General features: G+C 35.7%; 1 protein-coding gene across 1 annotated transcript in view; it reads left to right on the top strand.

Annotated features, from left to right (window-relative positions):
• Positions 1-14,588, top strand: part of FMN2 (formin 2) — a 161,391-nt gene that overhangs the window by 96,211 nt on the left and 50,592 nt on the right. Inside the window, exons 10-13 of the mRNA XM_075146530.1 lie at positions 56-185; positions 1,140-1,286; positions 3,167-3,226; positions 3,407-3,527. Coding sequence (XP_075002631.1) covers positions 56-185; positions 1,140-1,286; positions 3,167-3,226; positions 3,407-3,527 — 458 coding nt within the window. The remainder of the gene's footprint in view (positions 1-55; positions 186-1,139; positions 1,287-3,166; positions 3,227-3,406; positions 3,528-14,588) is intronic.

A 14,588-nucleotide genomic window follows, 5' to 3' on the forward strand; every position in this document is an offset into this window, starting at 1 on the left:
AAATACTGTACCTATTGACAGTGACTCTTATAATTTTCTCTAATCAATCCTACAGGTTCCTCTATGAACTCTCACTAATTCCCAACTTTTCAGAACGTGTATTTTGCATCCTGTTCCAATCAACATTTTCAGAAAGCATTTGTTCAATTCATCGCAAACTTGAATTGCTACAGAAACTGTGTGAGGTAGGTTGTGCTCTGTGAAAACGTAGAGTTAAATTTCTGATATTTAATCTTGTTAAGTTGTACTCATATTTCAAAAGTTTTTGCTTTATTTACTTTAAGTACTCATTAAATCTGAAGGATAGCAGAATAGAACATTTTATGATTGTACTTCAACATCAAAGCGAATTTTAAGATTAGCTTTTGGTACTGAACTATATCATGTTTTTGCCATCAGTGTATATCAGTCTCTGGAAAATAGTGTACCTTCTCCTTTTGTTAAAGCAAAATCTTCCCTCTTCATAGTGACCATATCACTCCATTCCAAATGAATGCCAGTTCAGTCCACCTTGTGTTTGCTTGGATTTTGGAAGTGTGCAACTCAATAATATCTCTGATATCTAAAATCAGTTAGAGATAGCAATGTTGTCTCTAGCTAGAAGAGATTACTGGAATTTTGTGGTCCCATGCAAAACAAATACGTGGCTTTAAAATGCAGATTTCATCAGTATTTTCATAACTGAAAACTATTTGAAATATTTTATTTAATTGTTTTACCATTTAATAGATTTTTTTAATTTGATTGATTAAACGTTTTAATTGTTCCATATGGGTTTTTTTACGAACTTCTTGCAGAATTCTCTCCTAAATTAAATATACCATTCACAGTATCAGCATCAATTGAGGAATTACTATTTGTTTTTGTCAACAGAGGTCATCTCTGGTAATATTGTATAGAATTTCTGTTATTTTTTTCTAAGTATCCATTTTGGAGATAGCATTCTCTATTCACAACAAATTACATATTGATAATATTCTACATGTTGCAATAAAAGGTTGTTAATTGTCTGTATTTGAGCCTTTATATAAGTATTGTTTCTAAACACAGTATCAACAAATCTGCTTGTCAGTAATACTGTTAACCATAAATATTATTGTGAGTTTGAACAGAGAATTGTTTCTCTTTCTGTTTTGTAGACATTGAAAAATGGGTCAGGAGTTATGCAGGTTCTCGGTTTGGTTCTTGCCTTTGGAAATTACATGAATGGTGGAAACAGGACGCGAGGACAGGCTGATGGGTTTGGACTAGATATCCTGCCAAAACTGAAAGATGTCAAGAGTAGTGTAAGTTGATTCTAGATTTCTTGTAGGCCTGAGAATGTTAAATTCTCAGAAAATTGTTTTGTCTCCATTTCGGAGTAAATGGTGTGAAATTTATGAGGGCATGTCGAAGGGAATTCTTTTGTTACTATACTTAGCTGGTCACGCTTCTAGAGTTGGATGCATTTCTGTAGAAATATGAAAATGAACCATCTATTTTCGTTACTGTACAAACAAAAATACGTTAAATTATGTCTCGGTTCCTAACCTGATATGTATTTGGCTTTTGGTACACTGCATAGTTCTAACTTTTCCTGTATTCAGAAGCAATACTATGATCCTTAGCCTTAAAAGGTTTAGTACAGAAGTAGAAACAGTTGTAAAAGAAAAGTTAATTGTTATTCAATGTTGATTCAAAATATTTGTGAGAAAAAAAAAACAGTCAGTTCTGAAAATGATTGAATAGGCATCCTGAGCATTTGGGATAACCCAAAATTCATCCTTTATATACATCATGATTACAGACTGTGCAGTTCATATTGGACCGTGGAACCACCCAAGTAAAGAGTAATCACAGCAAGTACTTGTTGATTTAAGATTTGTCTGGTATAGTCATCTGAGTAAGGAGAATGATAAGTAGTCTTGTTTCTTGCTCAGTGCTAAACTGGAGCTTGGGTGTTACTAGCACTTTTTTTTGGCTTTGGTTATTCAGATTGGAGTTGTATTCAAATACCTGCTTTTGTTTACAAGGAAACAATAATCTTTGAGTCCCAATGGCTATGACGAAAAGACTCATCTGAATGTGGACAGTGGTATGAGAAATGTTATAGCAATAATTCTTGAGACATTAAATTGGCCTCTACATCTACCTAGTGAGTCATTGTCAAGATCTGCTGTTCTGAAAGTGGCAGAAACAGAAGAGTTTGTTTCTCTGCTTGGTCACTCACTAAATATATATGCTTTAGCTGCTGGGTTAGATAATGTGAGCAGACTGTTGTTTACTCTGAGTTGAGAGACCATGTCAGCCATTTGCCTCTAAAGGGGTGGAGGAGCTTCATTCTGGCACACTGGTTTCTTTGGTAAGCCAAGGGAGTGATGATGTGAATGAAGCCTTAGTACAATGTGTTTAGGGCAGCTTACTTTAGCTGAACCTTCTGGTTGACTCTCGATACATCACCAGTTTTAGAACTTAGCTCAGTAGAACATTTAGGCATACTAAATTTGGTTTGGTGGATCAGGTCTTTAGTACATAATTTGCTGGAAATATTATGACCATTAACCTTGCAATTGCAAGATACATCAACAGTTTATTTGCTACTGATCAGTCTGAAAAGTTCTTACAAAATAGTTTTCTGAAACTATCTGAAAATGTAATTCTGTCAAAAATCCTCTTCAAATCAAAGATTTTCTGCTGAAGTTTCATCACAGAGATTACAGAGGGGAAACAATGAGAAAGTTCCCCCAAAGACCCCCAAAAGTGCCAAAATTTCATTTAGAAAAATAACTTACTTTGTTTAATTTAACTTTGCTTTGGTTATAGTTATAGATTAATAAAAAGATCTGAATGTTGTGAAACAAGTTGCATACATCAACCCAGAAACGGTTTTTCTTTTCCTTCTTGGGAAATTTCAAAATGTAAGGGTTCAGTTTACAATCAGATAAATTTAAAAAACCGGGAGTGGCTTACACAAGTGTTATATCTTTCTACTATTTTCTTTAATGATTAAATGGTATTTCAGGGTGTGGGGTTTGTTTTTTTTTTTTTTTTTAGTGAAGGCACCAAATCAGCAAAGTATTTTTCTGTACTTGACACTAAATATTTCATTTACTTGAGTTATCATTTCTCAGTTTGTTTTTTTCAGTGAGTTTCAGTAACACAGCAAACTTTATTCTCTTCTATACAGGACAACAGCAGAAGTCTTCTATCTTACATTGTCTCATACTATTTGCGTAATTTTGATGAGGTGAGTGAGAATTAATTTTGCTTTTTTAAATTCAAGTTAAAAAAATCAACTTACTAAATTCGCTCTTCTGCTGGCCGAGATGAGGAAATGTGCACAAATATTCTTTGTGCTTTCAGTTTTATATTTTAGTATATTAAAAAAAAAGAGCACTATATAACTGTTCATTTATGTTTTTGTCAGGATGCTGGAAAAGAACAATGCATCTTTCCTCTTCCAGACCCACAAGATCTCTTCCAGGCTTCACAAATGAAGTTTGAAGACTTTCAAAAAGATCTCCGCAAAATGAAGAAAGATTTGCGAGGTACTGAACCTAGTGCTAACTATATGTTACCAACATATCCCTGCTGTTATTGTTTGTATCATTTTGAGAAATTAGATCATAGTGTAAAAAAATAGTTGTGTATTTTTGACTCCTCAATTACTGTTTTGTTTCCTTAATTTGCCTTTTCATGACCATTTAAGCAATAATTCATAATTTTCTGTAGATAACCTGGAAGAGGTCATTTAAAATAAGCAACATCAAACCAGTTAAGTTAAATTTTTTATTTCAAAACCAAAACAATTTTTTTTTCCCCCAAACTGATTTCAATAAGTCTTCACCATAAAAAGAATTGCAAAGTGTTGGACTATGTCCATGACAAAAAAAAAAGGTTGATAATCGGGTCCAAATACTATCTAGCAGATAAAATAATATATATGGCATGTTGTTAAAGACAGTTGAAATAACCTGACTTTACTAAAAAATAATATGCAAAGGAAGTATTTTTTTTCTCCTGCTTGCGGAATGATTTCTTTAAATGAACTCAACAAGCTTAAAGTAAGATGTATTTGCTAGAGTTTAATAAAGAACATGTATCACATGTAATACATTTCTTAATAACATTGGGAACTAAGCACTAAGTTTAAGTTAAGCAAGAGTAGTTTGTACAAATGATGGCTAATACCCATGATCTTCAATATTTTTGCTAAAAGTCTCTGCTAGACTGGCCAGTTATGTACCATTATGCTAAATCTTGGAGAGAAGGATTCAAATCAAGAAGTGAAATGATCTTTATATTTCTGTTGCCTTGCTGATTTTGAATGCCATGCATCTAGAGACCAAGGAATAGTTTGATAAACCATTAGTCCCTGAACAACCTAGAATGGAAGGTTCTCTATTAAAACAAAAACATAACACGGTTATCAAATGATATCTGACCTTACTTTCTTGCCCCTACCAAGCTTTCTGTTTGGTTGTTTTAAAAAATATTTTAAAAATTTAGAGGTAATATTTAAAGTTGTATCAAGATCATTTACTGTGATATTGAGCAGCAAACAGCAGCACCATCCATTTGTTGCCCTGAACAATCTAAGGGCCAAAAATCCCACAGTTCAGTCATGAAAACTTATTTCTGTACTTCTTGCAACTTTCACATAATCTGAGGGCTGATCTCCAAGCTTGCACGTAGAGAGGAAAGATGCTTAGGTCTGACTGAAAAAAGGTACTTGAATTCAGGCACATGTCTATGAATATCTATGGGGACAGACGTTATTCCTCGCAAGTTCACCAAAAATGTTTTTATATAGATGAAAGATTATATATTTTTAGATCAAGGTTGAAATTTACATGCAGGCATAAATCTCTTATGGAATAAATCCACACTGTGCAGTGATCAAAGCCGGGGTTCTGTAGAAATGGAAATTACACGCTTCACTCTGCCATCAGACTGCAGTTGAATTCTGAATTCCAATCCAGCCCTTAGAATCATAGAATCATAGATCAGGGACCTTTAAAGGTCATCTAGTCCAACCCCCCTGCAATGAGCAGGGACATCTTCAACTAGATCAGGTTGCTCAGAGCCCCGTCCAACCTGATCTTGAATGTTTCCAGGAATGGGGCATCTACCACCTCTCTGGGCAACCTGTGCCAGTGTTTCACCACCCTCATTTTAAAAAAGTTCCTCCTTATATCAAGTCTAAATCTACGCTCTTTTAGTTTAAAACCATTCCCCCTCGTCCTGTCGCAATAGGCCCTGCTAAAAAGTTTGCTGCTGCCTTTCTTATAAGCCCCCTTTCAGTACCGAAAGGCTGCAATAAAGTTTCCCCAAAGCCTTCTCTTCTCCAGGCTGAACAACCCCAACTCTCTCAGCCTTTCTTCATAGGACAGGCATTCCATCCCCCTGATCATTTTTGTGGCCCTCCTCTGGACCCACTCCAACAGGTCCATGCCTTTCTTGTGCTGAGGGTTCCAGAGCTGGATGCAGTACTCCGGGTGGGGTCTCACCAGAGCGGAGTAGAGGGGCAGAATCACCTCCCACGACCTGCTGGCCATGCTTCTTTTGATGCAGCCCAGGATACGGTTGACCTTCTGGGCTGTGCGTGTACATTGCCGGCTCATGTCCTGCTTTTCATCCATCAGTACCCCCAAGTCCTTCTTGGCAGGGCTGCCCTCAGTCCCTTTATCCCCCAGCCTGTATTGATACTCGGGGTTGCCCTCACCCAGGTGCAGGACCTTGCACTGGGCCTTGTTGAACCTCATGAGGTTCACACAGGCCCACTTCTTGAGCTTGTCCAGGTCCCTCTGGATGGTATCCCGTCCCTCAGGCATGTTGACCACACCACTCAGCTTGTTGCAGTTTGGAGTCTCTGTTAGGCTGGAGTCTCTGTTGTCAGCCTGTTCTGTAGTTAATTCTGAAGAATAACTGCAGACGCCATCACTCTTTCCCTATTGCCTTTGGTACAAATGTTTTTGAGGACAGCATTGGCCTCCTTCTGCATCCTCTCCTGGATATGAAGCGATAATTTCAACACCAGTCTGCTGTCTCATTCATGACTTCTTATCAGCCCCGAGTGATGCAAAATGCTTTGTGTTGGCTCTCTTTTCCAAAGAAAAGTGTCACCCTAAATTAAAAATAACTTTTGTTAAAAAATTTTATGACTGCAAGAACATTCACTAAAAATTCTGGGTATTCCAATAGCTTAATTTTTTTAATGCTTTCAGTGAGACAGAATAGTCAAGTTTAATGACAGTCTTTTTTAAATCGAGTACAAGTTTTAGTTGAATGGATAAAATGACTTCAAAGTGGCTTTCCTCTGCATTTAGTTTAAGTACACTACCAGATTTGCTAATGCGCATCTGGAACCTTATGAGTTACTAGAGCTAGCAAGTGCCTCATTAAATGACTGAGCAGGAAGAAGGCTATAAGACTCTGAGCAAATTCTGACAAAATCCTAAATATGATCCTCTCCTTTTGAAGTTAGTGAGAGTAAATGAGTATTGAGTATTCCTGGGGAATACTGACTTTAAAACCATAGAAATAGATGTCCCTGAATGCATTCCAGTTTTATATTGAGATGCGGACTGTAACCTTGGACCTATTTTCATCAGTAATTAGATGGAAGACTTTATGAGAGGATTTCACCATTTGGGGGGGAGGGGCTGTTTGCTTTGTTCTTTATCACTGAAAAACTGAAAATTGCACATAACATTGATGCAGGCAGTATCACCAGTTTAAGGGTATTCTGTCCATGTTAGTTTCAGATACCCTGCAAACCATACACAGTGAGATCATGCTTAGTACAGTGGGGAAAGGGGGGTATTGGTTCACCCAGGAACAAAAGCTTCTGAAGGTATTTTATTTCTGCCTTAAAAAACTTTCCATGATCATTATTCAAAGGTAAACTTCATCCCAGAAGGATCCTTTCATAAAATTATGGGGCCACTTAAAAAACAACAAAAAACCCACAAAGTAGAGGAAGGTTATTATTTAAAAAAAAAAAAAAGTTTTGTAACCATAACAATAGCAGTTCATTCTAGCAATGCTGTATTTTTCCATCTAAATATGTTAGTAGTATACACAGAGACATGTAGATATAAATAATCTTTATAGTTCTGTAAAATAATTTCGTTGTCATGCTCTTTCACAGTTCTGAGCTTGGGCTTATGTTTATATTAAAGGAGTTGTTATGCTGATTGCTTAAAAAGAAAAAGCATTCATGATGTTCAAACTTGTATGCTTTCTTCCCTTTTGACTGTGGAGGCTCTTGTCTATTTTTAAGTTTTTATGAACTCTATGCCTTGCAGTTTGTAGATGTTAGAAAAGTAAGTCTCTTCTAAGATTTCAGATTAAAAGTGTAAATCCAAAAGACTTTCAGAAATCATGCTGTGTGCCTGTTCCAAGATTAATAAGACAGAAATTTACATTTTCTTTTTTAAATTGGGAAAAAAAAATCTCCCACTAGATTATAGTGGATGCTACACTAACCATGTAATATTGAACTTGCAAATTGTTCAGTTTGGGTTTTGTTTTTTAAAATAATATAGACCCCAGGGATAAAGCTTATATACTAGATTTTTTTTAAGATAGAAGACCAAAGAACAGGTAGATCCTTTTACTAACAACCCAAATGAGTTTGGCTCCATCTGTTGCTCCCAGATTTCACAGCTCTCCAGGATTCTTACTTTAGCCTTTTTGACTTCAGTGACATATAGTTTGTTAAGCAACTTGATCTGCTTTTGATCTCTCCTGGCTGTCAGCAGCATTGCTTGATGCAGTCATGCCAAGCAATGACTTCTGTTCCTATGTCATTCCACAGAAGAAACTTTAGCACTTGCCACATGACTTAAATCAACTCACCATGTAAAGAAAATTGGGCATCCAGGGTCAGAAGAGCAGTGCGTGACTCTCACTGATTAGGACCTGTGTTGTATATCTATTATTACCAGTATATTTTTCTAGACACTTCAGAATGCTAGAGGTGGGGCAGAAAGATGTGGAAAACCTGTACTGAATCAATTAATGTTTTAATCCTCTCTGCTCTGACACTCTCTGGAGGTACAACTGTGGTTTAGGAAAATATTGGATTTGTGACCCATGAAATTCTTCAAGACATGTATTTAGTTTAGGAAAGAACTAGCATACTAAAATGGCAGTGAGAGTTACAGTATTTATGAAGCACTTATGGCAAGTTAAAACTGTTTAGAAGCTGTTCTTTGACTACACATTAACATTTTAGCTTTACAATAGTAAGTTTATACTTGCAAATCAAAAACTAACTCATCAGTTGTCATTTATTGCAAAACTCTCACTGAAGTTCAGCTAAAAGGGAATTAGAAACAATGTCAGGCAGAAAATAAATCTGACTGGTAGAATTTTGAAGAGATGAATAATGCCATGTAATGCAAACTGCTATAAAATCGAGTTGAAGTCAGTACTTGTTTATATGTCATAATGTTGTCATATTTAATATCTTTGAAAACTGATTACAAGTAATAATTATGATAATTAAATATTATTTTTGTAGTGATGCTTTCTTTTCCTACTGTGAGTGTTTACAACTCATTGAAAAGCCTCCATCGATAAGAAGCTAGGCTGTGTGGCCCAGAACATCTCTCTGATATGGAATAAATGTGATTGAGAATGTTTATAAAGTGTTAAGCATTTGCAGAACACTTTGTATTTTAAAAAGTGTGTTCCAAGAAAAGTTCCACAGTAACTTGGAAAAATACATGTTCCCTATTTTTTCCGTGCTTCCTACAGTCACCTAAATTATCTATTCAGCTTGGATCTGCTAGTTGTAGAGCTGGTATGTGCTCTCAGGTTTAATACCTGCTGTGTAAATCAGAGCATTGGAAGTACCATATTGTGCAACAGAAAGACTTTTAAAAGTTGTGTTTGGGGTGGTGTCAATGTGGGACTGAGAGAAATGGGACAGTAGTAGGCATGTCATGCTTTGATCCCTTACTATTTCTTTCTCACATAGTTATCTCATAACTATTTAGCTTTTGACAAATCATTCCTCTTGCCTCAGTAATGGTTACCCCTAACACCTAGAAAGAGGCCCCAACCCTAAAAGTGCAGTCGAGCTGTAGTTTGAGATGGAATTTTCCTCTTTGTGGCCAACTCCGTGTCTGGGGTGCATGAATTATTTTGCAAAATAAGATTGCATCCACTGTTGGTTCTTTCATAGCTAATATTAACGTTTGCAGGCTAAAATAAAAAAAAATGCACTGTTCTATTTGCACGTCATCCCCTCTCTCACACACACACATATCCTCGTATCTTTTCATATTCACAAGACTCTCTGTTTCCATCGCAGTTCTGATTATGGGCCTAAGGCTTTGGCAACGTTTCAGTGCCACTTCTTGATCAGGAACAGGAGCGGTATTAATTTCAACTTCAGTTAACAAAGTTAAGTGGCCTAAGCCATTTAGGGTCCCACTACAGATGACAGAAAAGGAGGAGATTGCTCTCCTAAAATTAATTGTCTCTCCTAAAATTGAGTGCTAAGGGTCTTGTGTCTAGTCTGGTGATCTGTCTTTTGAATAGCTAAAGTTTGATGAAATGAAGTCCATCCTAAAAGGTTTTCCAAAAACCTAATTTTTTTTTAATGTGCTCCTACACTGGTATTCCAAGTGGTTTCAAGAGAAGGAGGCAGGGAGCTGGAGGAGAGAGAACTGAAATGGAGAAAAAATTGTATTCTTGGAGAGTTTGAATTCATTGCCTCATCAAAACCTTCCTGTTTTAAGATACTTTGAAGTGTCTGTGTATCTGTTATTCTCTGTCAATAGTTTTGCTATAAATGGGAATGAAGATTTTTCACAATTAAGAAATAGATCTTTTATTTTTCTTATACGATCCATAGAGCCATATTCTGATGAAAAGATGCCTTCAGTCTTTTATAATAAAATGCCAAATCTCTCAAGGTAATTATTAACAAAATAATATAGCAACATTAGCCGTTTTGGTCAATCCTACAGTTATCTGTAGTCTACCTTTACAGAAACAGCTATTGTTTTGACCATATTAAATCTTTACTTTTGCCTACTCATTAACAGCTGTGCATCCACAAATTCTAGCTGTTTGTTCAGCTATGACTGAAAGGGTTAATTGCTGCAGCTATGCAGCATGCAGACTCCTAAACCTAAACCAGATGTAAACTAAAGCCAGGCTTTCAGTCAATCTGTGAGTCATATTTTACTGTCCTTAAAACTCCAAACAAGGAGCTGTCTATGGAAGCCCTTGAAGACTCAGCAGTTCTTAGTGTAAGTCTTGACAATTCCAAAAAAAAAATAAACAAAAGAAAATTAAGAGCTCTTTCTGTACTTGTGGCCAAGTTCATCAGAGTTTGTCTTTTGATGAGGCCAGTATTATTTCCTTTAGGTCTAAGTCTAAGCTTTCTTTTAAAGTCACAGGTTGCAGTTGTAAGGAATCCAGAAAGCACTGAGGAAGTTGTGAAAACAGTGGTTATGCTGTTATATACTTTTCAGGCAAGTAGGACACAAGCACATCTCCTGTGGAAGTCTGAGTACTCAGAACCTCTGAAAATTAAGGACATAATTTCAAAACTTCCTTAAAGGCTAAAAACCAAACAGTCTATCAAATCTCAGTGCAAATTGTTCTCTCGAGTACCTTAAAAAGTCTTGAAAATCCACCTAAATTCTATAGGACTTCTATAGATAAGTATGTGGTTTCAGAAGTGGTTAACGAAAACAGCCTAATGGACCTATTAATTATTCATCCAAGATAATTAACAGTTCTGCTTGCTTTTTTATTGGGTTTTTTGGAGGGTTGGTTTTTTTTTTCATTTTTGTTTTTATGTTTTGAGGGTGTTGAAAGAAAAATCATGCTTCCCATTATTACCCTGACCAAAGACAATACAGTAAGCCTGAGCAGTTGATCATCTGCTCACACATTTTGTTCAAAAAGACATATTTTAGGATTAGAAGAGATTTGTGCTTCCAAGGGCTAAAATTTAGTATCCAACAGAACTAGATGGAAAACATGCATTAAAAAGATATTCTGAATCTTGAAAACATTTTTTTCTCCTTTTTAAAAAAGTAAAGCAACTATTTTTGATAATGAGACTGGGTGCATTTCAGATCACTTACCAGAATTGAATACTGAAAGTGTTAGTATAATGCACAGAATGTTTTGTGACTCTTCTTTCCCTTTTGTGTACAGATGTCTCTTAATCAATATTGGCTGTTGTGAAACTTTATATAGTTTTAGTATATTGACCTAAAATTTAAAAAAGTAGGATGAGCAAGCTAACACAGTAGCTTGAAAAATAGCAATTAATTGTATTTTAACGTGGAAATAGAGAATGAGATGAGATTCTTGAGATACTGGATACAGCTGGAATTGCAATTTTTTAAAATCTCTAAACTGGTTTTGAACATAGATTTTCACATCAATTCCCAGATCAGGAACATTTGAGAGATCTGTATAGGTATGGACAAAAAGCTACCAGTTTGAATTGCCCAAAATTTAGAAGGTCCTCCCACAAGAATCCATTTGTATTGCTTCTCTGGAAAATCACACACAGTCCTCTGCAGCATATGATGTTAGAGAGGAGATGAAATTAGATGGACTATTGGTCTTTTCCATTGTTGAGATATTGCTTATATGTTAAAATTGATTTAGAGGGTTGGAAAAGAGGTGTCTCTGCCCATGCCAGCTTCTGCTTAGGATTTGAGATCTTTGGAAGGTATAAGATCATGCATGAGGACTGGGTATTCAGGACTACAGGGAACTGAAACCTTCACCTTGCTGAAAAGCAATACGGAGAAGTTTTTATCTTTCTTTATTCCTGTTTGGGCAATTCTGTGTTGTGAGATAAGCTTCTACCTAGTGCTTGGCTTTTGTGACTGCCTACGTAACTCTCAGTTGTGGTGCCTTGAATACCTTTCAATTCTTTTATTATAAGAAAATTTTAAATCTGCTTAAAGTAAACTGAGTTTAGGAATACGCTAGCTTTGTCTAAATTTTTCAGTTGTGTACACATCTCCCAAGATGAGAGAATAACTGAACCTGTGAGAATAGGGATGATAACGGAGAAAGTTTTGAGTCTGGTATCAAAAGAGAGACAAGCTTTTGTGTCAGACAAAACTTTTACAAACTTGTCACAGCAAATCTCCTTTGCCAATTCCTTTGATATCTGGGATGTTTAGCTGGGCTGTTTCATGGAGGGAAATGTGTTTGAGTATGAAGCTGAGGAAAAAAAAAATCAAATATGGAAGAGACTGTTGGTGTTCTCTTTTTTTTTTTTGCATGTTTCACCTCCACATTGCTTAGAAGTTATTAACTACTTTTCCGACACAAACATTTTTTCAGTATCTTATTCCTTCACTTGGGCAGAAATACTGGTAATTGTCTAGTGTTTTGTGTTCCTTTCATATGATCAGCACTTTAATTTCTTCAGTTACAGTGAGGAATAACAATATCTCATCCAAACAGCGGGTTTTTTATACTCTGGTGACAAATTACAGAATATGGTAAATGAGTGCTATATCCAACAGGTTGTGCAGGGAGACCATGATTCCAGTCTTGGTGATCTGGAGAACTGGGAAACTTAGGAAGAACTTACAGGCCTGTGAATTCTTTAATGAAGAAAGCATCCAATGAACTAGTTTGTTTTAAGCATCATAATACTGATATTAGTATGGTAATAATGACAGAAGTTGTCCTATTTTTAAAGGTTGGATGCCACATATGGTATCTTACTTTCTATAAAGCAAGGAAAAGGGATTTTTCCTGTGTTTTCTTTTGGATTTTAAATAACTTAGACATGCAATTCAGGAATAGAGTCAAAAATGGACCTGAACTGTTATTCTTCTGAACATCACTGATTCTAGTCTTTTAACAGGAGGAAGAGGGGGAACGAACAAAAAAAACTCCACCAAGAACTGGAGAAACAAAGTTATCATTAACTGCACTCCCTTTTCCCCACCCCACATACACGCACAAACAAATCAGCCATGGAAGAGCTTCCAGTATCTGAATGGTTAAAGAACAGACATTTCATTCTGACAATATTACATGTTTTTCTTTTCCATAGCAAGTTGAATATAAAGGATAGTATATCCCTGCATTTCCTTATAGATTTTGAAAAGGGACTGCTTCAGGCTATTGGCATGGGTATAAGCTAAGATTTGTGGTGGGTATATATCTTCGTAAGATCTATACTCCTCTCAAATCAGCTGAGAGATCAGGAGTTCATCGAGAGCTGCAGACATTAATTCAAGAGAGTATAATGTTGTACTTCTGTGAAGAATTTGTAGTCCATATTCTGGAAAAAGGTATGGAATTTCAGTGATATTAAATGTTATGGTAGGTTCTATAGCATCTTTCAGCTCTGCCACTTATTTCTGAATAAGAGAAAAGAATAATAGAAATTCTGTATGTCACCATCAGAATGTTTTCCTCTGCAGAATAGTACATAGCTTCTCTATTTTTTTGTCTATCATATGCTGTAAGAAAATTCATGGTCATTTGGATCCCCTCCCCTCTTTCAGATGTGTTGAGTAACATTTGTTTAAAAATTACAGGCTTGTCCATGTGACTATATCTGTGGGGTTTTTTAGGTTTGGTTTTTTTTTTAATACTGCTTCATAAACAGGGTTGCCTGTTTAATTATATATATTCATATTATTTTTTTTCCCCTAAAAATCTACTGGTATTTATTTCTATTTTGCTCTAAGCTTAAAAAAAAAAATTTAAAAAAAATTGAAATTGTTATTGTCACCCTGGCTTTACTCCACTTGTGTGTAGTTACCAATTTGAGTCGGTCTGCTTTTCTGTATATGTGCATTTTAAAAATTGGTATCTCTAATTGTCTTTGGTATATTCACAACTATGAGAAAAAATGATTAACCAATGTCTATGAGATTTAAAGCTGCATTGTCCAAAGATTTGCACCAGATATAGCAGACCAGATGAGTACTACAGTAAAGGTGAATGAATTTATACCGCTAACAGAATACAAAAAGTGATGTGACTAAGATCATATATATTTACCTTCTTGGCACTCTGGCTTGAATGACTAGGTACAGATCTGTAGTGGGTTGGCTGACCAGCATTTGCCAAAATGAATGAACTTTTGGATCTTTGTCTTTAATTATGTTATCTTTAATTGCTCTACCATGCTCTTTTGGATATATATGGATATGACCATATATAGATATATAGTTTCTTGCTGTAAACTAGAGACTGGTATTACTTACAAGATTATAAATTCATGCTTGATGAAGTAAGAACAAGATGACAGCTGATTTTTTTTTTCTCCCCCCTGAGACCCTTTCAAATATTACAGAACCACATTTTACAGCATCTAATGGTGATACATATAAGGCTACTACCTGTTGTTTCCAGTCTTCAAAAGCAGACTGCAATTCTCATGTGTAGATATTTGGATTGATGCAATTCTAGACATCATTTATGTTTAAAGGAGATAATTATGATAGTATATTCTGCTGCTTCAAAATCTTTTTTTTAAATGTCTAACCAGTCTTCTGTATTTAAAGACATAGTGATAATCCTGTTTTGCTGACAGAAACCCTGGAGAGTAAACAAGGAAAATACATTTTTTGAATGTATGCACT

This window comes from Calonectris borealis, chromosome 3, assembly GCF_964195595.1.
Source record: "Calonectris borealis chromosome 3, bCalBor7.hap1.2, whole genome shotgun sequence".
Lineage (NCBI taxonomy): Eukaryota > Metazoa > Chordata > Aves > Procellariiformes > Procellariidae > Calonectris > Calonectris borealis.